The sequence below is a fragment of the Bubalus kerabau genome, chromosome 1 (assembly GCF_029407905.1).
Source record: "Bubalus kerabau isolate K-KA32 ecotype Philippines breed swamp buffalo chromosome 1, PCC_UOA_SB_1v2, whole genome shotgun sequence".
In the NCBI taxonomy this organism is placed as follows: Eukaryota; Metazoa; Chordata; class Mammalia; order Artiodactyla; family Bovidae; genus Bubalus; species Bubalus kerabau.
This window is the reverse complement of record NC_073624.1, coordinates 84,223,064-84,250,975: the sequence shown is the minus strand read 5'-3', so window position 1 is coordinate 84,250,975 and position 27,912 is coordinate 84,223,064. Positions and strand designations below refer to the sequence as shown.

General features: G+C 36.2%; 1 protein-coding gene and 1 pseudogene across 21 annotated transcripts in view; both read right to left on the bottom strand.

Moving 5' to 3' along the window:
- Nucleotides 1-27,912, bottom strand: part of PPHLN1 (periphilin 1) — a 170,501-nt gene that overhangs the window by 69,893 nt on the left and 72,696 nt on the right. For 18 of the 21 annotated variants that reach the window (XM_055581085.1, XM_055580905.1, XM_055581033.1 and 15 more), the window contains 4 exons: nucleotides 26,291-26,499; nucleotides 18,388-18,444; nucleotides 15,832-15,911; nucleotides 1,972-2,091 (listed from right to left, as the gene is read on the bottom strand). In XM_055581085.1, the coding sequence (XP_055437060.1) occupies nucleotides 1,972-2,091; nucleotides 15,832-15,911; nucleotides 18,388-18,444; nucleotides 26,291-26,499 (466 nt within the window). The remainder of the gene's footprint in view (nucleotides 1-1,971; nucleotides 2,092-15,831; nucleotides 15,912-18,387; nucleotides 18,445-26,290; nucleotides 26,500-27,912) is intronic. The other 3 variants (XM_055581007.1, XM_055581075.1, XM_055581016.1) reach the window with 2 other exon arrangements.
- LOC129652367 (sorting nexin-4-like) lies at nucleotides 3,713-8,149 on the bottom strand (annotated as a pseudogene).

Here is a 27,912-nt window from a genome sequence, read left to right as displayed (position 1 = left end):
ACATGAAAAGATGCTCAACATCATTCATTATCAGAGAAACGCAAATCAAAACCACAATGAGGTACCATCTCACGCTGGTCAGAATGGCTGCTATCAAAAAGTCTACAAACAATAAATGCTGGAGAAGGTGCGGAGAAAAGGGAACCCTCTTACACTGTTGGTGGGAATGCAAACTAGTACAACCACTATGGAGAACAGTGTAGAGAGTCCTTAAAAAACTGGAAATAGAACTGCCATATGACCCAGAAATCCCACTGCTGGGCATACACAGCAAGGAAACTAGAATTCAAAGAGACACGTGTACCCTGATGTTCATCGCAGCACTGTTTACAATAGCAAGGACATGGAAGCAACCAAGATGTCCATTGGCAGACGAATGGGTAAGAAAGCTGTGGTACATATATACAATGGAATATTACTCAGCTATTAAAAAGAATACATTTGAATCCATTCTAATGAGGTAGATGAAACTGGAGCCTATTAAACAGAGTGAAGTAAGCCAGAAAGAAAAACACCAATACAGTATATTAACACGTATATATGGAATTTAGAAAGATGGTAATGATGCCTCTGTATATGAGACAGCAAAAGCAACACAGATGTACAGAACAGACTTTTGGACTCTGTGGGAGAAGGCAAGGGTGGGATGATTTGAGAGAATAGCAGTGAAACATGTATATTACTATATGTGAAATAGATCAACAGTCCAGGTTCGATGGATAAGACAGGGCACTCAAGGCCATGCCATTGGGATGACCCTGAGGGATGGGATGGGGAGGGAGGTGGGAGGGAGGTTCAGGATGGGGGACACACGTACATCCATGGCTGATTCATGTCAATGTATGGCAAAAACCATTACAATATTGTAAAGTAATCAGTCTCCAATTAAAATAAATAAATAAATTTAAAAAAATAGCGCTAGAGAGGTACCAAAGAGACACAGCTTGATATTTTTGATACTAACTTGAAAATATGCATAAATATCTATTATTATCTCTACAGTAACAAGGAAACTTTGGCCTATGTAAGAAAAACTGATAGCTAAATGACAGTCACACATCAGCATTTTAAAAAAGAAAGGCTCTGTTTCTATAAGCACTGATAGGGTTTGTACTGATTTGTACTTTCTATGATCAGTGTATATTAGTTACTTTGGAAAGGTCTTTCCACAGTGTATTAAGATGCACATAGGTATAGAGTTTATACATTGAATTCCGTTTCATCTCTTTTATCAGAGGACCTGTCTTAAAAGGCATTCAAAAATATAAAGTCAGAAATCTCTTCCAAATATAATCTATCATGGTACAGAGATTTTTATATTCTCTGCCATGTCAAAATAATTCCTCTAGTAACAAATCCTGAATCTAGAAGGTTAACTGTGCCCACAAAATATCTGTATTTCTTTTACAGGTTACAAAAAAATTTTTCAGTACATTTCCAATATTTTAATGCAAACATTTTATAAAGCATATTCTGTGGACCCAAAAATGTTCTCATTTTTTGGTACTCAGGATTCATCAAAAATCACAGGTAGACCCAACAATGCATAATTGCATTTCTTGGGATATATATGAAAAAATTTGCATAGAGTATAACATGCAATATAAATATAACCCAGATCCAAGGTTTAATTAATTATATTTTTGTTCTGAATTCACTGATTTATGACTGGTGGCTTAGCATGTCTAGAAATACTTTTAAAAGCTCATAAAAGCAGCATATATAAATACTGCATCTTCCTAATAATACTCCACATTTATACCATTCTTACACTTTTAAACTACTAGAGACATTCAGACATAGTATAATTACTGAATTCAGAGTAATTCATATTCATATTATTATTATGTGTGGTAAAATTTAGTAATTCATGAGGACATTTTCCCTAAACATATTTTAAAACACTAGAAGAAACCAAAATTTCATCTATAATTTAAAATCCAGGCAAATACAGAAGAAATTATGCCTTACCTCATACTCAGAAATTTCAGGTAAGTTACTTTCATCTGCCTTCTCTAGCTTTTCAGCGGCCCACTTGCTTGCAGCTTCAGCAAGTTCCTTTTCAGTTAGCCTACTGGGTTTATCTAATACCTAATAAAAACAAAAGAAAGGTTCTGTTACAATTCTCAAGGGTTTTTAAATTTCAAATACATCAGGAAGTATATCCCACTTAATGCTTAAAATCATATAAGCATTCAAATTTATATAACGAACACGTATATTCTTTACTTTTTCAAAAATAAACAGAACTTCTTTAAGTTGCCTTTTGTCTGGGACATAGACTAGACGTGACTCCTAATTTCATTTATATAAAGCTTTAGAAATTCATCTAATGAATGAAACAAAAGACACTGACAATTAACTAATACACTATACAATTTATAGAATATATAGACATTATAGTGAGTCCAACTTTATATGTTTAATTATATTCAATGAAATAAATAATGACAAAATTTCATCAAGGTAAATTCCTAATTAATGCAACAGAAAAGTCCAGATATGCTATGGCTGGGTTTAATAGCAGTTTCATCATTAGGGAGGGTAGATGATTTTATATACATATCTTATGATACTGTGAGCCTTGGTTTTCTCATTTACAAAATAGGGGTTACTAATATTATATTCATGCTCAAATAAAGCAGTTGTGAGAATCAAGAGAGGTAACAGACCTGAAAGCATCTAGTGTAATGCTTGGGAGTTTAATTTCATCTTCATCTCTTCTGTAAAGTTGTATCACTCTTCCTAAACACACCTCCTCCAGATGACAGTGGCAGAAAAAGTCCCCATGTTGGCTAGCAGTGCCAAAAAGACAAACCCTTAAAGGTTTAATAGCGCTTTGGGTAAAGACACACCAACCCAAGCTCTGGGAAAGGAAGTTGGAAGCTGAGTTCAACCGTATGGGCAACAATACAACAAATAATGTTCATGGAATGAAGCCTCAATAAAAATTCTAGAGACTGAATCAGGCAAGCTACCAAGTTGGAAATACATTTTGAGTATGCTGCCGGGGGAGGTAATGGGTCTGGACTCCACAGAGAAAGGACAACTAGAAGCTTCATTTATGGGACATTCCAAATCTTGCCCTGTGTGTATCTTCCTTTTTTTTCTTCTAATCTGTATTCTTTTGCTATAGTAAAACTATAAGTAGAAAAAAAATTTGAAAACCCAAGTTATCGTATACTACTGTTTATAAAGTACATATACGCAAACCAAAAATTAGGTATTTTAATTAAATGGAATTCCATGAAAGTAGCTCAGTAGACTTTATCATCACAAACTTATAAACCAAAAAACTGAATGTCAATATGTTACTGATTTATACACAGTTACCAATAAACGCTAAACTGGAACTTAAGACCAGGTCTTCTAGATGTGCAAGGCCCTGACCTCCTTCAATACCTTATTCAATTCACCAAAAAACTGGACTGCCATCTGTAATATTTACTGGAAAATAATCACAATGTGTCTACATCGAGTGTTTCCATGGCCACTGGGTGAGACTAAATATCTTACTCCAAAGCCCTACCCATACATAAAATTTAAAAGATATAAGCGATACCTTTATTATAATATTACTTATTAATAACACTAAAAAGCTTTTTAAACAATTAGATACACATATATTTTTTAATGTATACCTCTTTTTGGTACCTGTTTTGAAGAGAAAGTTATAGAGCAAAAACAAAACAAAATAAAACATTATAAGCTATCTCTAGTGAAGAAGGAAGCAAAATCTTTCAAATGAATCCTTCTATTCAACCATTATTAAGTCTATACACTTGAAAAACTCATTTGAAAGTAACTTAAAACAGCAGAAAATAAACTCTGAAGAATTATTCCTACATGACAGCAACCATAATGTTTAAAAGCAAAAGTCTTCCACCATATCAGAAAATCTAGGTAATAAAGCTAGCATGTAAAAAATTAATAGAAAATAAAATTAGCATGTAACCCTGGGAAAAGGACACAGGAAGCTGTTCTTTTCCAATTCATAAGGAAAAGAAAAGAAAACATCTAAAATCCATTCGAGTTGGATTTTTTTTAAATCAACATAATACTTCATTTATTTATTTCATAAGTTTGGCAAACAGCAAAAAATTCAGCAACATTGCAAACGTAAAAAAGTCAAATGCTAAACCACTGAAAAATTTTTTTTACATAATTAGTAATAATAAGTACACACATAGGGTTTTACAAAGCTAGCAACATACCAAGGATGCTTGTCTTCTGAATATATACCACAAACACATACACACACACAAAAGCAATACAATTTATCTTTATAAAAATTACAGCCAAGCAATAAAAAAGGATGTTCATAATAAAGATCTTAACACATATGTTCACTACATGTATCTTTTACATTGAAATGCTATATCTTGTACCCTGAAATACCATGTATAGAGGGCCAAGCAGAGAAAATTTAGGCTCATCAATGAGGCTAAGAATTATCTGAGAATTTAATGCTTATACTTCACATACTCAAAACTTTCTATATAGCAATTCCTAGATCATAACAATGTATTCCACTATACATCTAAGAAGTTGAGTCTTCTTTGTTGGGAGTATAAAATTTTTGACCAGTATCAAAATTCTGGTAAAATCCACATTGAAGGCATTGTCTAGTGCATGTAATGTTTGGAGGCATTAATGAATGTGGGAGAAATAACTTAGATTTTACACTAAGTTTCAGCTGAGCTTTATCAAATCAAACAGCTCAACTATAAGGCAAGAAAAACTAACCCCTTATGAGAGATTAGTGGGTCTTACCAAATCAAGATAAGATTTAATCTTAGGGAAAAACTCCCCACATGAGCAGATCTGAAGCAGCAGGCACTGAAACGAACATCTGGAAATGACCTAATACCTTGATATTCAGTCACTGGTTCAGAAGCGACAATCTGTTGGCTATTTTATCTAATTAACATTTTAGAATCCGCACCAGTCCCCAAAACCTCAAATTAGAATATTTAATCTTCATTAAAACACATCCCTTTGTGCTATATTAATACAACTACAACAAAATCAAACAAAGTTGAATTTCTCAACTTACTGTGTATTTTTGTGTATGCTCAGTAACAACTTGATTTTTTTTTAATTTACTTGGGCTTCTGTTTTGGGGTACTTCAGTTGAAGAGAAATTCATTTCACAGGATTACATCTTGCTAAAGCATTCTTTAGCATTGGTCCAAACTTGAATTCCCTTTTTGCACATACTGATCTGCATGACTGCATAGCTTATGAGGGCCTCCTTTAAATCACAGTTCTTTTGTTCTTTGAAGCATTAAATATCAGCCCAAGCATTAAATATCAACCCAAGACAAATTCTCTGCCTTCCAGATTTTTAGACTGAAGTTGTTGTTCTCCTTCACGTATTCGTTCTTCTAGCATCTTTATTCTGGCTTCTCTTTGCTCTGGAGTTTCTTGACCAAAGAGTTTGGTAGTCATTCCCTTCAAAGAAAATGTTCTCACGGTCCCGGTAGCGAGCTCCTCATGTTGCTGCTTCTTGGATGCTAAGTCCTTAGCAGCCATCTCCAAGTCATACTATGTTAAGTCATGTTTCCTGCACACACCTGCAGTACTTCTGTATGAAAAGGATACTCCTTTAACTGATCTGCATAATGTTCTTTATCTTCCAAAATATCATCAACAGAACATGCATGCACATCCATGTGATGACCAGCACTCTGCAGTCCATCACCCATTTCTTTTACTGTGGCACTTCACTCACTGAAAACTTGCCCATAATTTCCATGCACTTTATATAAACCATGCAGTCAATCTACTACTCTAGCCCTGACTCAAAGAAGTTATGAGATGACAGACTGTAGTTCATCACTGCAGTGTTTTAATTCAGTAAATCTTGTCTGGGTTTTTCACTCTGAATGTTGCATTAAAGCATTTTCAACCTGAGTCTGCTTTCAGCTGAAATCCAGTTACATTTACAGTCTCCTTCCAGTTACATTCCTCTGTTAAAAACAGAAGAGCCTGTCTCTATAAAGGATGGGATGTGAACCAATTCTCAAGAGGAAGTTTTCTAAATTGCTTCCATGTCTGTCCAAAAAATTCAGGTCCATTTTGTCAGCAGAGAGTATATGCCGAACAAATTCCACCCTTTTTTCTGGTAGACATGGCACAACAATATGTGAATAGTAAACTAAAAGGTAGTTTCTCAACAACTCAAATTCACTATGCTGCCTCCATAGTGAGTCCGTTAGAACACTCTGATGATCTCTATGTTCAACCAATCTTGGTTCAATGAAGTAAGCAGTTTACATTTCTTGCATGTTCATGGCATTTCTTCCAGCTCACTTTTCTGCTTCAAAAACACTAATTTCTATCTTCCTGAACCAAAACCAAATTTGTGTTACCCTGCCATCCCCAGGGCCCTCATTCCTTCTGCTTCCTCATCCACCACAGACTCCAGCCCAGTGTCAGTTGGAGTGGTCCAAGGGCTCTAGGTGTGCATGTTGCAAAAGTTGCCCAGGGTCAGGAGCTGCTTGCTCCATGGCTACAGTTCAACACAACAGACACAGTGTGACTATGCTGCCATGCTAGGGATGGATTTTATGGTTAAAATATATTTCGTCACATACAAAGTCTTATGCTGTAACTTATATTCACATCACATTATTCAGCTCAGTTCAGTCGCTCAGTCATGTCTGCCTCTTTGTGACCCCATGGACTGCAGCACGCCAGGCTTCTCTGTCCACCAACAACTCCTAGAGCTTGCTCAAACTCATGTCCATCAAGTCAGTGACGCCATCCAACCATCTCATCCTCTGTCGTCCCCTTCTTCTGTTTTCAATCATTCCCAGCATTAGGGTCTTTTCCAGTGAGTCAGTTGTTCCCATTAGGTGGCCAAAGTATTAGAGCTTCAGCTTCAGCATCAGTCCTTCCAATGAATATTCAGGACTGATTCCCTTTAGGATGGACTGGTTGGATCTCCTTGCTGTCCAGGGGACTCTCAAGAGTCTTCTCCAACACCACAGTTCAAAAGCATCTATTCTTCGGCACTCAGCTTTCTTTACAGTCCAATTCTCACATCCATACATGAGTACTAGAAAAACCACAGCTTTGACTAGATGGACCTTTGTCTGCAAGGTAATATCTCTGCTTTTTAATATGCTCTCTAGATTTGTCATAGCTTTTCTTCTAAGAAACAAGTGTCTTTTAATTTCATGGCTGCAGTCACCATCTAGAGTGATTTTGGAGCCCAGGTAAATAAAGTCTATCACTGTTTCCATTGTTTCCCCATCTATTTGCCATGAAGTGATGAGACCAGATGCCATTATCTTCTGTTTTCTGAACACTGAGTTTTAAGCCAGCATTTTGACTCTCCTCTTTAACTTTCATCAAGAGGCTCTTTAGTTCTTATTCATTTTCTGCCATAAAGTTGGTACATCTGCATATCTGAGGTTACTGATATGCAGAATTCTTACTCCCAGAAATCTTGATTCCAGCTTGTGCTTCATCCAGTCTGGCATTTCGCATGATGTATTCTGCATATAAGTTAAATAAGCAGGGTGACAAGATACCACCTTGACGTACTCCTTTCCCAATTTGGAACCAGTCCATTGTTCCATGTCTGGTTCTAACTATTGCTTTTTGACCTGCATACAGATTTCTCAGGAGGCAGGTAAGGTGGTCTGGTATTCCCATCTCCTGAAGAATTTCCCACAGTGTGTTGTGATCCACACAGTCAAAGGCTTTAGCGTAGTCAATGAAGCAGAAGCAGATGTTTTTCTGGAATTTCTTGCTTTTTCTAGGATCCAACAGATGTTGACAATTTGATCTCTGGTTCCTCTGCCTTTTCTAAATTCAGCTTAAACATCTGGAAGTTCTCGGTTCAGTTGACATACTGTTGAAGCCCGGCTTGGAGAATTTTGAGCATGACTTCACTAGCATGTGAGATGAGTGCAATTGTGTGGTAGTTTGAACATTCTTTGGCATTGCCTTTCTTTGGGACTGGAATGAAAACTGACGCTTTCCAGTCCTGTGGCCACTGCTGAGTTTTCCAAATTTGCTGACATATTGGGTGCAGCACTTTAACAGCATCATATTTTATGATTTGAAACACCATATTATAGTTAAAGGGAGATAAATATCTCAAATATCATCATATTTAAATTATGGGAAGTACTATTTTTCTTCTTCATTCTTTCCTATATAACCAAACACACACACACACACACAAAACAAGCCAGTGTTTCAGATGGGTAAAGAATCCTTGATATGGTAAAAAAATAAAAAATAAAAATCAACCTTTTCTATTCAAAAATCCACCATTCTAGCATCCTCAGAGTTCTGGGAAAGCTCCAAAGACACAAGTCGCCACAAAAACACATTTTTCTTTTTTTTATTTGAGGCAGAGAAGCAGATGCCCTGTGAACACCAGCATAGCCCACCAGATGATACCTATTCTTACAGAAAAGCCAGACATACTAAAGACAGAAACCAAAAAGAAGTGGAGAAAAAAGAGAAGAAAAGTAACGACAGTCATGGAAAGAGAAAGAATGTGGGAGGCTGGTGGAGAGAATCTCAGCAACACCACAAATTTAAAATTGTGAGGATCAGAACCATGAATCATCTTTTCAACACGTTTAGGAATGCTGGGAAGGAAGGCCTGTGAAGAATGATGCAGTGAAGACTAGTCATGTCCTTGAGAAAATTATTTAACACCTAAGCCTTGCCATAAAATGGAGATATCTACCTACTTTTTTATTGCAACATAATCACAGCCATAGTGTTAGCTAATACTTTCATGATGACACAATTTGTATCTCTTCTTTGTAGTTAGAACATTAAAAATCTATTAGCAAATTTCAATTATAACAAGAGTATTGTTAACTACAAAACTATGTTATACATTAGATACCCAGAACTGATACACATTGTAGCTTCAAGTTTATAATCTCTGACAACAGTTCCCCTTGCCTATCATCCTCCAGAGGCTGGTAACCACCCTTCTTTCTGTGAATTTGCCTTCTTTAGATTCCACATATAAATGAGATCATGCAATACTCATGTTTGTCCATCTGGCTTCTTTTACTTAGCATAATGCCCTCAAAGTCCATCCATGTTGTCACAAATGGTAAGATGCCCTCCTTTTTCATGGTTGAATAATATTCACATATATATAAATAAATTACACACACACACACACACACACACCCCCCATACTTCCTTTATCCATTCATTCATTGAGGGCCAGTTAGACTGTTTCCACATTTTGGCTATAGCAAATAACACTACAATGAACACAGAAATGCAAGGGAGTTCCCTGGTGGCCTAGTGGTTAGGATTTAAGGCTTTCACTGTTGTGGCATGAATTCAATCCCTAGTCAGGGAACTAAGATCCTGCAAGCCATGCAGCAAAGTCCAAAAAAAAAAAAAAAAAGCAGATCTCTACCTGAGATACTGTTTTAATTTCCTTTGATTTTTTCAGTGATCCATTGGCCCTTTAATGGCTTATTGTTTTGCCTCCAATATGTCTTTGTTTTTTGTAGGTTTTTTTCTTGTAGTTGATTTCTACTCTCATATCCTTGTGGTCAGAAAGGATGCTTGATATGATTTCAATGTTCTTAAATTTACTAAGGCTTGTTTTGTGGCCTAGCTAGCAATCCATTTTGGAGAATGCGCCATTTAACACTTGAAAACAATGTGTATTCTGGTGCTTTCAGATAGAATGCTCTATAAATATCAATCAAGTCCTTTTTGTCTAATGTATTATATTTAAGGTCTGTGTTCCCTTACTGATTTTCTGTCTAGATGATCTGTCAATTGATGTATTAAAGTTGGTGCAAAAGTAATTTTGGTTTTGCACTGTTGAACTCTGCAATTTGATACTGGAATACATTCTTAAATGTGGTTATGTTATACATTATTTTAATGTGCATTTCTTGCTTTATGCTTTATTACTAATGACTTATTGCTGTTTATTTTATGTTTATTTTATATTTATTTTAGACTAGGGAAATGATGTTAGACAAAAATCAAATTCAAGCGATTTTCTTATTTGAGTTCAAAGGAAAGCACTGGAGACAACTTGCAGTATCAACACCACATCTGGCCCAGGAACTAACAAACATACAATGCAGTGGTGGCTCAAGGAGTTCTGCAAAGGAGACAAGAGTTCTGAAGATGAGGAGTGCAGTGGCCAGTCATTGCAAGTTGACAACGACCAACTGAAAGGATCATCAAAGTTGATCCTCTTACAACTACATGAGAAGTTGCCTAAGAACTTAACATCAACCACTATATGGTCATTCAGCATTTGGAGCAAATTGGAAAGGTGAAAAAGTTCAATAAGTGGGTGTCTCATAAGCTGACCAAAAAGCAAAAAAAAAAAATGTCATTTTGACATGTCATCTTCTCTTATTCTATGAAACAACCATTAACTATTTCTAGATCAGATTGTGATGTGAAACAAGTGGATTTCACACAACAATCAGTGATGACCAGCTCACTGGTTAGACCAAGCAGCAGCTCCAAAGCCTCCAGAACAAAGAAGAGGCAGAAAGTGCTTTCCAAGAATTTGTTGAATCCTGAAACATGGATTTTGTGCTCCAGGAATTAACAAACTTATCTCTCGCTGGCAAAAATGTGTTTTTTGTAATGGTTTCTATTTTGATCAATAAAAATGTATTCAAGCCTCATTATAACAATTTAAAATTCATGGTCCGAATTGCAATTACTTTTTCGCCAACCTAATAAGTAGGGTGTTAAACTCCCCTACAATAATTGTCAATTTTTCCTTTTGTGTCTGTTAATATTTGCCTTATACACTGAGTTCCTCGAATGTTGGGTACATACATATTTACAATTGTTATATCTTCTTCTTGGATTGGCCCTTTGAGCCCTATATAGTGTCCTTCTTTGTCTCCTGTTAGTCTTCATTACAGTCTGTTTTGTCTGATATAAGTATTTGCTACTCCAGCTTTCTTTTAATTTCCATTTGCATGGAATACCTTTCTCTATCCCCTCCCTTTCAGTCTGTATGTAACTCTATACCTGAAGTTAGTCTTTTGTACACAGCATATATATGGGTCTTATTGTATCTATGCAGCCACCCTATGTCTTTGGGTGGAACATTTAGTTTATTTACATTTAAGATAGTTATCTATATATATTCTTACTGTAATTTTGCTGTTTTAGGTCTTTTTTCCCCCTTCTTTTGTTCTCTTCTCTTGTGATTTGATGACTATTGTTAGTATTATGTTTGGATTTCTTTTTCTTGTCTGTACATATTTTATAGATTTTTTTGGTTTGTGGTTATAATGAGACTTCTTTATAGCAATATATCAAGTTGCTGATCTCCTAATTTCAAATGCATTTTTAAGGCCCTGTTTGTACTCTCCTCACTTCATGATTACTGTCTTTAATTTTATATCTAATTGTCTTGTGTATACCTTAATTGCTTATTGGGGATACAAATGATTTTACTACTTTTGTCTTTTAACCTCCCTACTAGCTTTGTGTGTAGATGATTTTCTACCTTTATAGTATGTTTGCCTTTACTGGTAAGCTTTTTCATTTCATAATTTTCTTGTAATCCTGTGGTGGTCGTTTTTTCCCACCTAGAGAAGTTCCTTTAACATTTGTTTTAAAGCTGGTTTAGTGGTGCTGAATTCCTTTAGTTTTGCTTGCCTGTAAAGCTTTTGATTTCACCATCAGATCTGAATGAGAGCCTTAATGGGTAAAGTATTCTTATTGTTGTTTAGTCACTAAGTCATGTCCAACTCTTTTGTGACCTCATTGATTATAGCCCACCAGGTTCCTCTGTCCATGGAATTTCCCAGGCAAGAATACTGGAGTGGGTTGCAATTTCCTTCTCCAGGGAATCTTTCTGACCTAGGGATCGAACCCACGTCTCCTGCATTGGCATGTGGATTCTGTGCCACTGAGCCACCAGGGAAGCACAAAGTATTCTTGGTTGCAGGTTTTTCCCTTCCTTTAAATATATCATGCCACTCCCTTCTGGCCTGCAGAATTTCTGTTGGAAAATCAGCTCCCATCGTCTTATGGGAGGTCCCCTGTATGCTATTTGCTGTATTTCCCTTGCTGCTTTTAATATTTTCACTTTATCTTTAATTTTCTCAGGTCCTTTCTCTCTCTTTTCCTTCTGAGGCCCCTATAATGTGAATATTAATGTGCTTCATGTGGTCCCAGAGGTCTCTTTTTGTCTTTGTTCTATTCATTGGCAGTCATTTCCACTATTTTCTCTTCCAGCTCACTGACTTATTCTTCTCTATCATTTAATCTAATATTAATTCTTTCTAGTCTATTTTTCATTTCAGCTATTGTATTCTTCATCTCTGATTGTTCTTTATATTTTCTGTTTGTTAAAAAAAAAAAACCTTCTAACTTCTCACTCTATGCATCTACTCTCCTCCCAAGTTCTTTGATCATCTTTATGATCATTATTCTGAACTTTTTCAGGTAGACTGCCAATCTTCACTTAAATTCTTCTTCTGAGGTTATATCTTATTTGTCTAGAACATATTCCTATGGTGCCTCATTCTGTCTAATCTGCTGTTTGTATTTTATCTATGTGAGAGGTCAGTGACACTTCTCCAACTTGGGAAAGTGGTGTTCTCTGGGAGATGGCCTATGCGTCCTAGCAGTGTCACCACCTGAGCTGTATGCTCTGAGCATTCCCCTGAGGAAGGCGGCACGGGTCCTTCTGTTATGGTGGGCTGATAATGTGGGAAGTCTAGTAGACTTGGTTGGCCCCTAATCCAGTTGGTTGCCAGGCCCTGTCTTGTGCAGATGCTGCTGGCTACTGTTTAGTGGTACCTGGTCACAAGGTAGCTGGCTGCAGAATCCTAGGGGGCCCTGGAGCTAGTGCTGGCTCACTACTGAACAGGGTTAGAGTTCTGAAGACTCTGGAGCTGTTGCCTACCCACTGGCGGGTGAGGTCAGATCCTAGGGTTAATGCCAGACTACTGGCAGGCAGAACCAATTTCTGGAGTCTGGCTGCAGCGTTCAGGGATCTCAGAGCTCATTTCTGATCACTGAGGTGGGGAGGCCAGTTCCTAAAACAGTTGCGTATGGGGTCTAGGGTGTCCAGAAGGCTGTGCTGGCCTGCTGTGGTCAAGGCAAGGGCACAACTGGTCCCACAGTAGGTCTGGCTTGCTTCTGCTGTCTTTCCCCTATTGGGTGAGGTTAGTCTAGAGACTAGTACAGGATTCCTGGTGGGAAGAGTTGGTGCCTACCCACTGGTAGTTAGAGCTGGTTCTTGACCCTTTGCTGGATAGGGACATATCCAGGGGCATGTCTAGAGGTGGATATAGAGTCAAGAAGTCTTTAGAGAACCTGTCTGTTGGTGGGTGGGGTTGTGTTCCCACCCAGTTTGTTGTTTGGCCTGAGGAATCCCAGCACTGACCCCTTCAGGGGTCACTGGCACCAGATCTTGGTGCCAGTGAGCCAAGATGGTAGCAGCCAGAAACAGTGTTTGTGTGTTTGAATGTTCCCCAATATGTCTGCCACCAGTGTTCATGTCTCCAGGGTGAGCCGCAGCTGCTCCCTGCCTCTCCAGGAGATTCTCCAGGATCAGCAGGTATGTCTTATACAGGCAACTATCAAATTACTTCTTTTGCTCTGCATCCTGGTATGCATGCGGTTTTGTGTGCCTCCTTTAAGAGTGAAGTGTCTATTTCCCCCACTTCTGTGGGCCTCCTGCAATTAAGTACGGCTGGCCTTCAAAGCCAAATGCTCTAGGAGCTTGTCTTCAAGGTGCCAGAACCCTGGGCTTGGGGGCCTGATGTAGGACTCAGAACTCTTACTCCTGTGGGAGGACTTCTGCAATATAATTATCCTTCATGGGTTGTCGACCTGAAGGGTATGGGATTTTATTATACTGTGAGTCCATTCTTCCTACCTCTCTTGCTGTGGTTCCTTCTTTATGTCTTTAGTTGCAGAAGATCTTTTCTGGTGGGTCCCACTCTTTCTCATCAATGATTGTTCTATAGAAAATTGTGATTTTGCTATTACGAGGAGATGGGTTTAGGGTCTTTCTACTCTTTCCATCTTGGCCTTTCCTTAGTATGAGCAAGTGGCCATATGGGCAAATGAAAGCATCCTGACAGACAGATGCTGAACTCCTTCCAGTGTTGATACATGGGCTGAATTTTGTGCCTAATGGGAAGCAGTTTATGATAAAAAGATTCTTAAGCAAGGCTAAACAAAGGGGTGCAGAGCTTCCTTGCACTCTTGGAGTGGCCATGTGTTCACCCTGTTTTCATTTACTTTGCTTATGTACATGGAAGGAGACTGCTAGATAATATGATAGTTATTGTTTTGTTTTTTGTTTTTAGGAATCCCTATACTGTTTTCCAATTTACATTCTCACCAATTGCACACAGAGTTTCCTCTTCTCCATATACTCTCAAACATTTGTTATTTGTATACTTTTTGATGACAGCTATTTTAAATGGTGCAAGGCAATAGCTCATTGTGATTATGATTTGCATTTGTCTAATAATTAGCAATGTTGAGCATCTTTTCATGTACCTATTAGCCTGTATGTCTTCTTTGGAAAAATTCCTATTCAGGTCTTCTGTCTATTTTTTGATATTGAGGTGTATGAACTATTTATATACTTTGTATATTAAGTCCTTATTGGTCATACCATTTGCAAATATTTTTCCCATTTTGTAGATCGTCTTTTTATTTTCTTAATGGTTTCCTTTGTTCTGCAAAAGCTTTTAAGCTTAATTAGGTCCCACTTGCTTGTTTGATTTTATTTCTTTTTTAGTGTCTTCTATATGTAATATCATGTAATCTGAAAATCTTGACAGTTTTACTTCTTCCTTTCTAATTTGGATGCTTTTTATTTATTTTCCTTGCCTAATTGCTCTGGCTAGGACTTCCAATATTATGTTGAATAAAACTGGTGAGACTGGGCATCCTTATCTTGTTCCTGATCCTAGAGTAAATGCTTTGACAATGATGTTGGCTGTTGGCTTGACAAATATAGCCTTTATTTTGTTGAGGGATGTTCCCTCATGCCCCCTTTGTTGACTTTTTATCAAACTATATTAAATTTTATCAAATACTTTTTCTGCATCTAGTAAGATGCTACTATGATTTTTATCCTTCATTTTATCACACAACACTATCAATCAGCATCACACTGATTGATCTGCAGATACCGAACCATCCTAGCATGCCTAGAATAAATCCCACTTGATCATGTGCTGATGAATTTGATTTGATAAATTCTGACTAAGAGATTTTGCAGAGATATTGGCCTGTAATTTTCTTTCCTTGTAATGTTCTTGTCTGGTTTTGATATCAGGATAATGCTAGTCTCATAAAACAATGTTGGAAGTGTTTGACCCTCTTTTATTTTTTGGAAGAGTTTGAGAAGTATAGGTATTCTTAAATGTTGCGGATAACTCATCAGTGAAATAATTTGAGAAAATTATTTAACTTCGAATGGAAACATACTTACCTACATCATAGAATTTTTATATGAATTAACAACAGAAGAAAATACATGATATACTATCAAGAATCAAGTAATTAGGTCACTTCCAAAATAAAAGCATATTCTCTCAAATATACACCATCTCCCACTCAGGTATTGTCAAGATGAGAAGGCATACAGTAAGTACTAATTTTAGCATAACCTGTGGAAATAATTCCATAAGAAAACTGCTCATTTACTCTGGTGGCTATTTTCAAGTTATGGTTACTTAAAACTCAAGATTTTAATGCAGCAAATTAAAGATATGATAGTAAAGAATAAAAGCACTGTACTAGACAGTCTATCTCATCTACTTTGTAATCCTTCTTTAAATTAATTTTAGAAATACAACAAACCTTTGATGAAGCAACTGCTGAAGAACTTGAGGGTGAAGTGTCTCTTGATGTTTTCAAAGGCTGAACAGGTCTTTCTTTACCTATATAAGAAAATATAAAATACAATTTTCTAGTTCATTTGTTTTCAACTAGACTGATTCTGTAAGCGAATAAACAAAGGACAGAGATCATATATTTATTTTAGTACTGAAATCTTTATTATTAAATTTGTTAATATCTAAATCTCTCTTATAGGCTGGGCACCATTGAAAATTTCAAATAATCTAGAACCAAAGGACTGTACACATGACGGCAGTCTAGGTCATATCAGTGCCAGTTAGCAAACGTGGAACAACAGAGAAGACTTGAGGAAAGGCAAAACCATTTTAAAATCATAAATGCTTCCTCTTCCAAATTCTGAAAAGCTAACTTTTAATGCATCACACACAATAAAAATCCAATGGAGGTTATTACATAAATACTGCAAAAGAGAATTAGCTAAATATTAGCTAATTGTGCAGAAGCTCAAGAGAAAGACACCTAAGGAATTTAGCAGGTATTCATGAAATTTTTAAAAAATAAAAATAAAAACTAGAACACTGTAATACAGCACTAGTCCAGTACCTGATATAAGTGCTCAAATATATATTGAATAATTAAAAATAAATTCATATGAGATAAAGTCACTAGCCTTTATCTTTAGTCACTTCAGACACTCCCAAAGTGCTCTATGTATATATTATTGCTTTTATGGAAATTTAAGCCAGAAAATAAATTTAAATATTACTTTAGCCAGTTCAACAACAACAACAACAAAACAACAAAAAAGGTTTAGCTAAACATAATTTTTTAAATAACAGTGAGCTGTTACTAATAGAAAAACATTTCATTAAATTGACTATATGTCAAATGTAGTATGTATCCTCTGCTTTCAAGGGCTAGGAAACTTTAACTATGGAGAGAAGAAAAAGTAGCACCAAGTTTGGAGTGGCACAGAAATTGGTCAAGGCTGGATAGTGGGTTAAGGCCAGGAAAGCAGTCAAGAGCAAAAGCAGAGACAAATGACCTTCAAACTGAAGCAAAGCCGGCTTCAGTCAAAAAGCCTCCTAAGTTCTTCCTGCTGTGGTCACAATAGCTAAGTAAGGACCTGGAGGCTCAAGCGCTTCCAACCACCTGGAGAAGTAGTAAATAACATCTCTTTCCAATGTCTTGAAGACCTGAAAAGGCTTTCTCAAGACACCCCCACACCTCTCCCCACCCATAATATGTGCATATGTGTGAAGATATTTTTGATCGTCTCAAATGGGTGAGTGCCATTGGCACATGACAAACAGAGGTTAGGGATGCTGCTAAACATCCTACAAATGCACAGAACAGACCTCCACAATAAAGAATTATCCAGCCTCAAATGTTAATAGTGCTGAGGTTGAAGACTCCCCTGCTACAGGTACTATACTCCAACTCTGAAGCTCCAATAGTCTTTATAAAGACAGAATTCTAGAATCTTTTAACTTGTGGTACCATTAAGAGACTTTCATACTAAGCAAGTTTAAAAGTTCTTATAGACCTGAAAAATCAAAAGTAAAAGGATACCAATCATCACTATATCCCCAAATGACTAAGAACATGGTTTATTCCCTACTGAATTTCCACTGTACATGGCAAATCCCACATCATAATGTGACAGTGTCTGTCTATCCCATCGCATCTAAAACTCCTAGAGAAGCTTATTTTTTTTCTGAATACCCAAGGCCTGCCTTTAAGAAAAGAGTAGGTGCTCAAAAATTGGTGAAGAGATGAATTATTTTTCTACCCTTAGGACACAATGACCTCTTCAGTGTGTTCTGAAGAATATTTCCTTCAAAGATGAAGAACTGGACCAATCAGTACAGCACACTATGTTAATTAAAGGCATAATTACAGGCTCAATTCTGGCACACAGCAGCTAAACATAGCAACAACAACAAAAAAAAATTTTCACAAGCAGCTGTTAATTTCTTATTTAGCATTTCCTTTACAAATAAAACATCAGCACTACAGGTATGCCAAGTATGATGTCAAAGTGTTGTCTTAGGATCTCTCATCATTTTAGCTGCATAAGGCTAATTTAAGCAGATTTCAACCAATCTCACTGTGCAGAAGCAAAGGAACACTGAAGGACAGGGCAGTGATTGATCAAATATCAACATATATTCACATACACCAGTTACATGAAGGGGAAGGACAGGCAAGAAGCAAAGGATAAACGAAAAAGGATGATACAGATGGCAGCAGAAAAAGCACAAAAACAAAAAATAGATATGTCCTGAACCTACTGCTGTTAGATTCTATCTGCCAATGTCTCTTCTACAGATCTCAACCTCCTCTGAGGTGGCTGTTTCTAACCAGGAATGGGCTAGCTTATACAACAAACCCACTTATCTACCCAAATCCTACTATGTGAGCCTGCTCTTGTTCAACTCTGGTTCCCACAGTAGACTAACGAAGAGTTTATACACTTTCCCATTTCTATAACCTCTATCAATTATAACCCCCCACCCTTCACAATCCCAAATCAAAATCTAGCTCAAAACTCACCTCTTTCTGGCTTTCCTTCATTCTGCCGTTTGTAGCAGGCACCAGCACGCACGGACTCTAGGGAAAGGTGGGCAGGGAGGAATTAACACCAGCACCTCTGTGCCCAGAAGGAACAAGAGAAGAACCCAGAAGTAGGAATACCGAGAACAGGAACTTCTGAGCATTTGCTGGTAACCCTAACATCTTTCCTACCCTGTCTTCAAGTTGGGCTGCCTGAGCAAATATCACTAAAGAGAAATAAATAACAAAATAGGAGAAAAACTCTGTTAAGATTCGGTCCAACAAAGGTGAATGAAAACGAGGCTAACCAAGGATAGCATGGCCAGAAAGTCATGAAAAAAGGACCCTATAATAAGACACCAAAAGTTAAAGACAGGTATCACACATCTTACTCATCAGTATAAGCATCTAATCTAATCTCCTCCATAAAGTAAATATATAAAGGATTAAAGAATGACATCAAAAAATCAAGAGTGAAAGATGAACCACCCCTAGAAATCAAAAAAGACACCTGAGAAAGTTTTCATGCTACATCATACCAGTTCCCTGGTCATACGATGACCACCTGCAAGTAGTCGTTCTGCCTTGTTCTCAACAGGTAGCCTATTACGAGTTCTTAATATTTTGCCATTTGCTTTCATGCCTTTGTACTTTTCTGTCTGTCATCCTATATCTTCTTACCTTTCTCTCTCTTCTTTGTTGGTTATTGCTCCTTAAATATGAATGTTCCTCCTATCCTCAGTCTTTTTGGTTCTGTTCTTATTTGGCTCCAATCAATACTAAGAAAATAAGACAAATATCTCTCAACTCTTTTCACTCATACTTCTATATTTCTAATGGACAGAATGCTACTCTGTAGGTACTTGGCCATTATCTCAAATTCATCTTATATGTGATCTTAGTAAGCAGAAACTAACTCCTACTTGACCATGTTGGCAACAGGACTCAATACATTCCTGTCTTTGCTATGACTTGCAAAAAAAAAAAAAGTTCTAAAGTAGGATGAAGGAAAGAAATTAGGAAAGAAAATTCTAAAGTTGGCAATATGGAAATCAAAATCCCAGTTAATATATTAGTGAGTGAAAGAATAAATGGTGAGGAAGAAAATGAACAAGAATTTCAAATACTGGTTCCACAGACTATAAAGTTCTTCCCATGCAGGTGAAATAAAAGCCAAAGAAGCAGCTCAGTGTTCCAACAAACACCTAAAAGTCTGTAAGAATTTAACAATATTCACTGTCTCTTTGAATATAGTAGCTGTAAATCTGATATGATCTTTCAGAAACATACTTTCTTGCTCATGTGTTCTGATGAAAGCAATGATAAATTTAACCAGATTCATCCAATCAAGCATTATTAATTATTGATAACCCATATAGGAACAAAATACTTTGCTAGGGAAAAAAATTTTTAAGTATCGCTGGAGAGATAATAAAGTTAGGGCTATATCTTGCAAACTATTAAATGCTTTGTACAGTGCCTGATATAAGAGTAAAATTAGATATTTCTGAAAGTCTTATCAATAAAAAATAAACAAGAGCACTGGTAGTACATTCATCTCTCCTTTGATACCTGAAGCTTTAAAAGAGAAATTAAGATATGAACAAATGAAGATGTGATGACTACAAAGATGCTAAGGAAATCGTTTTTCTGAATCATGGATGAAGATGTGCAAATATGGGGCTCTCAGTTAGGAAGAACATGATTTCTCAGCGATCTACTTGTTTATTCAAGAAATTATGAAACAAGGAATTCCCTGGCAGTTCAGTGATTAGGACTCTGTGCTTCCACTGCAAGGGGCAAAGGTGTGATTCTTGGTTAGGATCCCGCATGCCACATGGCACAGCCACAAAAAGGCCATGAAACAGAAAAACGGAGGAGACACAAGAAAAATGATCCTTGTGGTAAAGACACCAAAAAACTACAGAAAAAACAACCACAGAGGTAGAAAAAGCTCTATACCACTACTGCTTCCCCAAAATAACCAACTTTTGGAGGTAAGAGATCCAACCAGTTAAAATTAAGACATATTAACTATGAACACATGGAAGTGAATTTCCGAAAATTATGGAAGTGTGCTCCTGGTAGAACATACATGCCCTAAAACAGGGATGCTATATATGTCTACACACATGAAAATGCCATTATTTGACTACTGTTTCAGAACCTCCATCATTCAGGTAGGTGCCAGGAAAGCTACAGCTGACCCCCTAGGATTCACCCAGAAAACTCACAGCCAAAGCTCTCTTGTGATTAAACCACAGGTTCTCAGACAAAAAGAATATACTGTGGAATCTAATTCAATAGCACATTTACAGCTTGGATCATTTAAAGAGTCCAAGATTAAATTCCACATGAAACAGCTCATCCCAATAATACTTTTCTACTTTCATCCTCCCAGCAACTTCTGCCCACTCGGGTATCACCTAAAATGCCTATTCCCATGAAATGATCTGTCTCCTTCTCTAAATATAAACTCAGAGGGCAAGGACTGGATCTGTCTTGCTTGGCAAATCTTTTATGTAAAATATATTTTTGTTGAATGACTTTATGAGTTTTGTTGTTCAGTTGCCAAGTTGGGTCCAACTCTTTGTGACCCTATGGACTGCAGCATGCCAGGCTCCTCTGTCCTCCACTATCTCTGAGTTTACTCAAATTCATGTTCACTGAATCAGTGATGCTATCCAACTATCTCATCCTCTGCTGCTCCCTTCTCCTTTTGCCTTCAATTATTTCCAGCATGAGGATATTTTCCAATAAGCCAGCTCTTCACATCAGGTGGCCAAAATATTTATGAGTACTGAACACAAATAAAGTAACTTTTAAGCTAAGAAACACTATTATATTCAGCATATACGAAAATAGGTTCCTACTGTGTAATAAACATGATCTGATGGTAAAGCCTACTTCCATGTTCCCACTATTAACTCTACAACTGCACAGAAAAGCCTTCTTTCTAAAGGCAGAATTAAATCTCCAAATTTTATTGGAATTTCAGCTATTATCCAAAAATTCGCATGGACTTCCAAATTCATTCACAGCAAAAGGTCTTAAGACATGTCTTCTTTCTTGTTAAACTGAAGTTTAATAATAGAGTCTAATTTCCAAAGATACTCTTCTCAAAATATTATTTTTAATTCCTGTACATTTTCAGTTATCAAGGAAGATGTGCTTTCAAAATTAAACACTGATTAATATTGTCTTTCTTTAAAATATCTTCCATTCTTAATAATGGCTGCTGATTTCAAGAAAATAAGGGGAGACTAGACCCAAAGTCGGAGCTATATAAAGTTAGATACAGACCAATGAAAGCAATAGACCTGTCAATCTTCCACAATAAGGACCTCTAAAAAATTCAACCAAAATGTCACACGGTGGTGGTGACTTAGTCGCTAACTCGAGTTCGACTCTTGAAACCCCATAGTCTGTAGCCCACCAGGCTCCTCTGTCCATGGGATTTTCCAGGCAAGAATACTGGAGTGGGTTGCCATTTCCTTCTCCAGGGGATCTTCCTGACCTAGGAATCAAACCCGGGTCTCCTGCATTGCAGGTAGATGATTTACCAACTGAGCTATGAGGGAAGCTCCAAAGTGTCACATAGCCTGATTCTATGTGATGGTAAAGGCGGATTGTTTACCATCTGAGCCACAAGGGAAGTCCAAAAATACTGGAGTGGGTAGCCTATCCCTTCTCCAGGGGATCTTCCTGACCCAGGAATCAAACTAGGGTCTCCTGCATTGCAGGTGTTTCTTTACCAACTGAGCTATGAGGGAAGCCTGATTTATATATGAGCATCACTGGTAAATTTGACATTAACCTGCAGCAAATGTTTAGAACAAATTAACAAAGAGTTTGTAAGTACATACAGTATCATCCCTAGGAATCACAACAGATTTTACACAACAAAGCAAAGCAATCTTTATGTTATTGTTTCCAAAGAGGAAATGCTTTGTGATTCTCAAGTGGAAAAGAAAAAAATATGGGGAATCAACTGGTTGAGTAATAGCAAATCATTTAGATACATGGTCCACAGAGGGAGGTGTTTCTATATTAGGACTTATGCTACTCAAATTAATTATTAATGACTAATACAAAACATAAAGTATACTTCATTTATGGATAAAACAAAACTGCTTTTATCTGCTGTTGTACATAGAGTCACTAAATAGATTTTAAGACCTTTATGGAAGAGAATTGTAAGCCAAAGTTAATTAAATGAAATACAGCATTCCTAGATTATTTTTTAATGTATTAACCACAAACAAACAACTGTACCTGAAAAAAGTATAAGCTGCAGGGTTTTTCTTTTTCTTCACATTATTATAATATATGTGAAAACGGCCTAGATTGCAGTTGCCTGCAGTTTCAATAAAGGCCAGTAACACAATATGGTTGACAAAAGTTCACTTCTGGCATCACAACTTAAAAGGAATAGAAAAAAAATTAGGAAAGTAAAAGGTATGAAAACCATGTCAAATAAAAGGAAGCACTTAAGGAAGTAAATATATTTAAATCTGGAAAAAAAAAAATCAAAGAGATTATGATGGTACTTTTCAAATTTGCAAAAGATTCCAACATAAATAGAAATATCTTTATGGCTCTAAGAAAAATAATTAGTATTAAGTAGCTGTTACAAGAAAAGGTTTTAAATTATTATTTTTTTTAATGAGTTATATAAAAACAGAAAGACTGACCTGTGATGTAGAAAACTTCATGGGAAGTACTTTAACAAAAAGTCTCCCATACTGATATGAGAGATTCTGGTGTTTTTATTAACACTATTATCCTAAACAGAAGGTAAGTAGCAAGAGTATAAGATAGGAAAACAATGGGATTCATCAGAGAGAGGGGAAAGAAAAAGGAAATAAATATCTAAGAGAGAGCTGACAAACAGGGAATGTCTGGTTATATTACTCAGAATAAAAATAAACTTCAAGTAAAAATATAAATGGTATATATAACAAAACAATTTTAACTATAACAGTATAATAACAAGGGAAAAGGAAATGAGGCTAACCAGGACAATCTATACTGTTAACATGTAAATATGAATGATAATAAGGAAAAAAAATATTATCATATATCATAGTCACAGCTATGATCAGGTTGGCCCACTTAAGTTATGGGCAGAAAATTCTTAAATGTGAACACAAGATGCAGACAGTTTGATTTACGAAGATAATCAGCCTATGGTAGTACAAAGTTTCATAGGATTTAACTCAAAACACTATGAAAAAATTTAATTAAATAACATGTATGGACATGTGTGCATAAAACAGGAAATAAGCCACTGAGAAGAAAAAGTAACAATCATTGTGACTTATAATTAAGCACATAAGAGATACAGTAAATGCACAGAAGAATTATGAATAAATAGTCATAAAATGATTGCCATGGACAAACTATTAATGATCATTAAAATGAGTAAAATTTCTCTAAAAAGTATGAAAAGAAGCACAATATTATATGTTAAAAAATTAACAAAATGAGAGCATACAGAATAAGAAAATTATTTTTACCTGTTACTTACAGAAACATTTAAAATCTTTGTCAAAATTCCAATTTCCATTGGAAAACTAAATTAACCCACTACTGGTAAATTAGCCCAGTTTAAGTGACTGATAATTGAAGGACCACATTTCTCTTTTTTATTTTTTGAATAAACGCAAGGTACAATCAATATTTGGGAGATGTATATTTAAAGCAAAAACCAGTACCACAAATATGTAAGATAACAATTGCTTTTTCCATTTATTGTTTAAAGTAAGACTTCATTAACTTTTTGGAAGATTATCTCATGTAACTGTTCTGAAAACTGTTTAATGAAAGGAGTAAAGAAAAACATTGTAACAGTTCAGCCCCAATAGCTGAGGAATCAACCAAAGCAATCTGTAAAGAGAATTTTCCCAGGGGAAAAAAAACAACTTTTTTTCTTGACTGAAGAACTTCACTTTCAAAGTTAAATGACTTAAGAAAATAAACATGAAGGCATTAACAAAGTTGTACACTCTATTTCATTCAATTCACACCAGATTTTAGTCTCCCCATTTTCTGTTATCTTTCCATCATTGCAAGATATTAAACCTATTAGACCTGTAAGGATGGGGAAAGCATATTAGAGACACACAGACTGGAGCATCACATTGTGGCTCCATATTGCATCTCAAGATTTTAGAGTTTCGGCCACTACCTACCAGACCAAATGCAGATTGAAGATATCGTCCTAGAAATCTGTTTTAGAGGAAAAATGGAAAAAACAAGGCTAATTCACCAATAATTTAAATAACTTAATAGCTTCACTACAAGATCTAAGGAAGGATCTCCAGCTTCCACTTTACTAGTTTTGTTTAAAAGGCTTCAATTCTGTGTCTAAAGACACTGTCTTCCTCTTAACCAAATTACTAATAGATCTGGATTTAAGTCATACACATCTAAAAACATAAGTCCCTAGAAGGTATCTGGCTAATTTTGGATATTTATGTCTGTGTGTGTGAGCATACATTAGACTTAGAGGCTGTTTATCTCCTTGAAGGGTGAGGGGAGAGGAAGGAAGTGAAGGAAAGGAGAAGTTACCAAACACTTAACACTGAACTCCACAGTAAAACTTCCAATTACCTGGAACTAGTCCAAGAATATTTTAAGCAATCAGGCATGTGTTGAGTCACTATAGTTGTTTTAAAACCTTCAAGTGGGATTCTTACCTTCCGCAAGGCCATTCATACACATATATCCAAAATATGTTTTTTGGAAGCCCCACTCTAACTATCTCTGGAAATAGCAGACAAGTGATAAACGTTTGTTAAATACAGGAATCCAGCAACAGCTACAATGGAGACAATCTAATGATCTTAAGCAAAGACTGTTAAACTAAAAATCTTATTATTTGAAAAAAAAAGTTAAAAGGAAGGAAAAGAAAGAATAAATTTCTGATTTCTGTATGTTGGTTTATAATTCCTTCTACCTAGAAGATACTTCTCTAGTCATACAAGTCTGAAATAAAAGATGAGTCCAAATGTCATTTCCTCCATGGCATGTTCTTCCATCCCCAGAGTGAGAATCTCTTACTTAGACCTGCTTATGTCATGTTAACTCATTTACAAAGTATCAAGTCTTACATCAAAGTTATACTTTACATGTCACATTTATATACTGATAAACTTGCTATTAGTTGTGGGAAAATACATATACATTCTAATTCCTGGGTGACAGGGACACTGTTCTAACATAACACTCTGGATACAGAAGGCATGAGGAACTGTATTGTGAATGAGCACACCTGCAGGTGGTAGAGTCCAGAATGGTAATACAGGAACATTTTACCTAGGAAAGTTGCTTCATTTATTTATTCCAACCAATACTGAGCAACTGGGCCAGGGTGACATGCACTGAATGCCATGCATGTCTGGGGACTTCAAATTAAAAAAAAAAAAAAAAAAAAACAAATTGGAGATTGGCAAAGAATGAATCGAAGGTAGGTTTTAGCTCTAAATTCTGTAAGGCTATACCTTATATTCAGGGGAAACACTAATATTTTTCATGAAAAATATAAATGATCTCCCCTAGTGACAAAGGTTAAAGGAGGTTGGATCAACCCAGGAATTAGCAGAACATACAGGAGTGTATAACTCGCCAACATGATTACAAACACACCTCCTCTACACAGATACTTCACTAAAGAAGTGAAATATCATGCGGACTGCAACTTGAAATGGTTCCAAGACACGTTATGACATTCGTTATACTATTCTACTTTTCTCTAAGTTTGAAAACTTTCAAATAAAGAGTTAAAAATAATATGTATATCTAATAACACATATAATGCTATCTGACTTGGTATATTCTGACTGTTAGAGGCTGCAAAAAAAAAAACAAAACAAAAAGGAGAACTCTTAAAAATACATACTTCTATGTTGAGACTGATGGAAAGAATAAGTTTTGCTTCTTTCTGGAGAGTAACTTCTACTGCTGACACTGGAGCCAGATCTGCTGTGTGGAGAATCCTTTCGGCCTACAGGCGATTCTCTGAAAAAAGGAGTGTTTCTTTTATGAGGTGACCGCTCTCTCACATAATAGGAGTTGAAACTTTTTCTTCTAAAGTTGTCTCTCACGTCCCTTTGAAGTAAAAATAAATAAGTTAATTATATCTTGTATTCTCTATATATAAGAACAAATAGCAAAAGATCTGGTTATAAGCCACTCTTTATGTTGTAATTTTTGTTCCCTTTTTCTACAATCACCTACCTTCTGAAATCAGTCAATAAATGAAGCTTTATCAGTAACATATTTGGAATGCAGCATTTTTTTAGTTTGGCTAACCATGTGGTTATGTGCAAAAGTTACTTCTTTTAAGCAAGCACAAAAATTTATACATGTGCAAAACATAGTCATATAGTTTTTACTTCTGTTTGCTACTAACAACACACCACATCACTACTACTCTCTCAAAGACTCCTAGAAAATGCCAAAGATTGCCCCAGTGAGACAGTTCTTGGCCTATTATCCTCATCTAAGCATAGCATTCAACACTTTTCAGTTGGTGCAATTCCCCACTACCCTGCCCCATGGTAATCTGGCAGCGTTTACAGACACTTTCGTTGTTACAATTGGAGAGGAGGGAATGCAACTGGTACCAGGATGCTACCAAAATGCTATGATGCCCAGAACAGCTCCCAAACATACAGAGTAAAAAATGATGCAATCCAAAGTGTTAACAATGCCAAGGTTGAGAAACCATGGTATATACTTATTAAATCCTTGCTCTCTGAGTTTGTAACAGAGTATTGCCCATCTCTAAATACCAACTTTTTGTATCACCTTTACTTATAAAAGTTATATTGCTTTATTAAGCAATATCACCAACTCAAAGCAGAAAGCAAGCCCAAATAATAAAGATTTATAAAGCAAAACTATCATTAAAACATCAAAGCAAATTAAAATTAATAAAACTATTGAGACACAAGTTTCTATTTAAAAGAACACTTGGAGTCAAACAGTTTTTAACTGAAGATTTAGCAAATATACCTCCATACTGAAATTAAAGAACATTACACTCTAGACAGAAGAATGATAAAAAGATGAGCCAACTGCCATGAAATTTCAAATGCTCAGAAAATAATTTCAGCATACTGACTGGTAGTCCTTAATATGTAACCAGATTGTTGTCATTAACTATTAATACCCAAACTATATTGTCTTTACAGATATAATGTAGCTCCTCTGTGCAGAAGTAGAGAATAGTTAAAACTCATTACAATAAATGAACTCAGACAAAATATTAATACTGAAATAAGCCACTAAAACTATAGGAGTCATAGCAAAATCACTGAGAGCTGAAGTAAGTAGCTATATATGTATTACACAGATATTAGGAACTACCAGGGGCTGGGGACCCAAAGATGAAGCACATACATGTAGCCCCTACCATTATGGAACTCTCAGGCAAGTGGGAGAGGCTGATACTAAATGTACAGATGAAATGTGCAGCCAATAGTGTGTGCTGGGAGACCAATTAGGAGCATTCTTAGT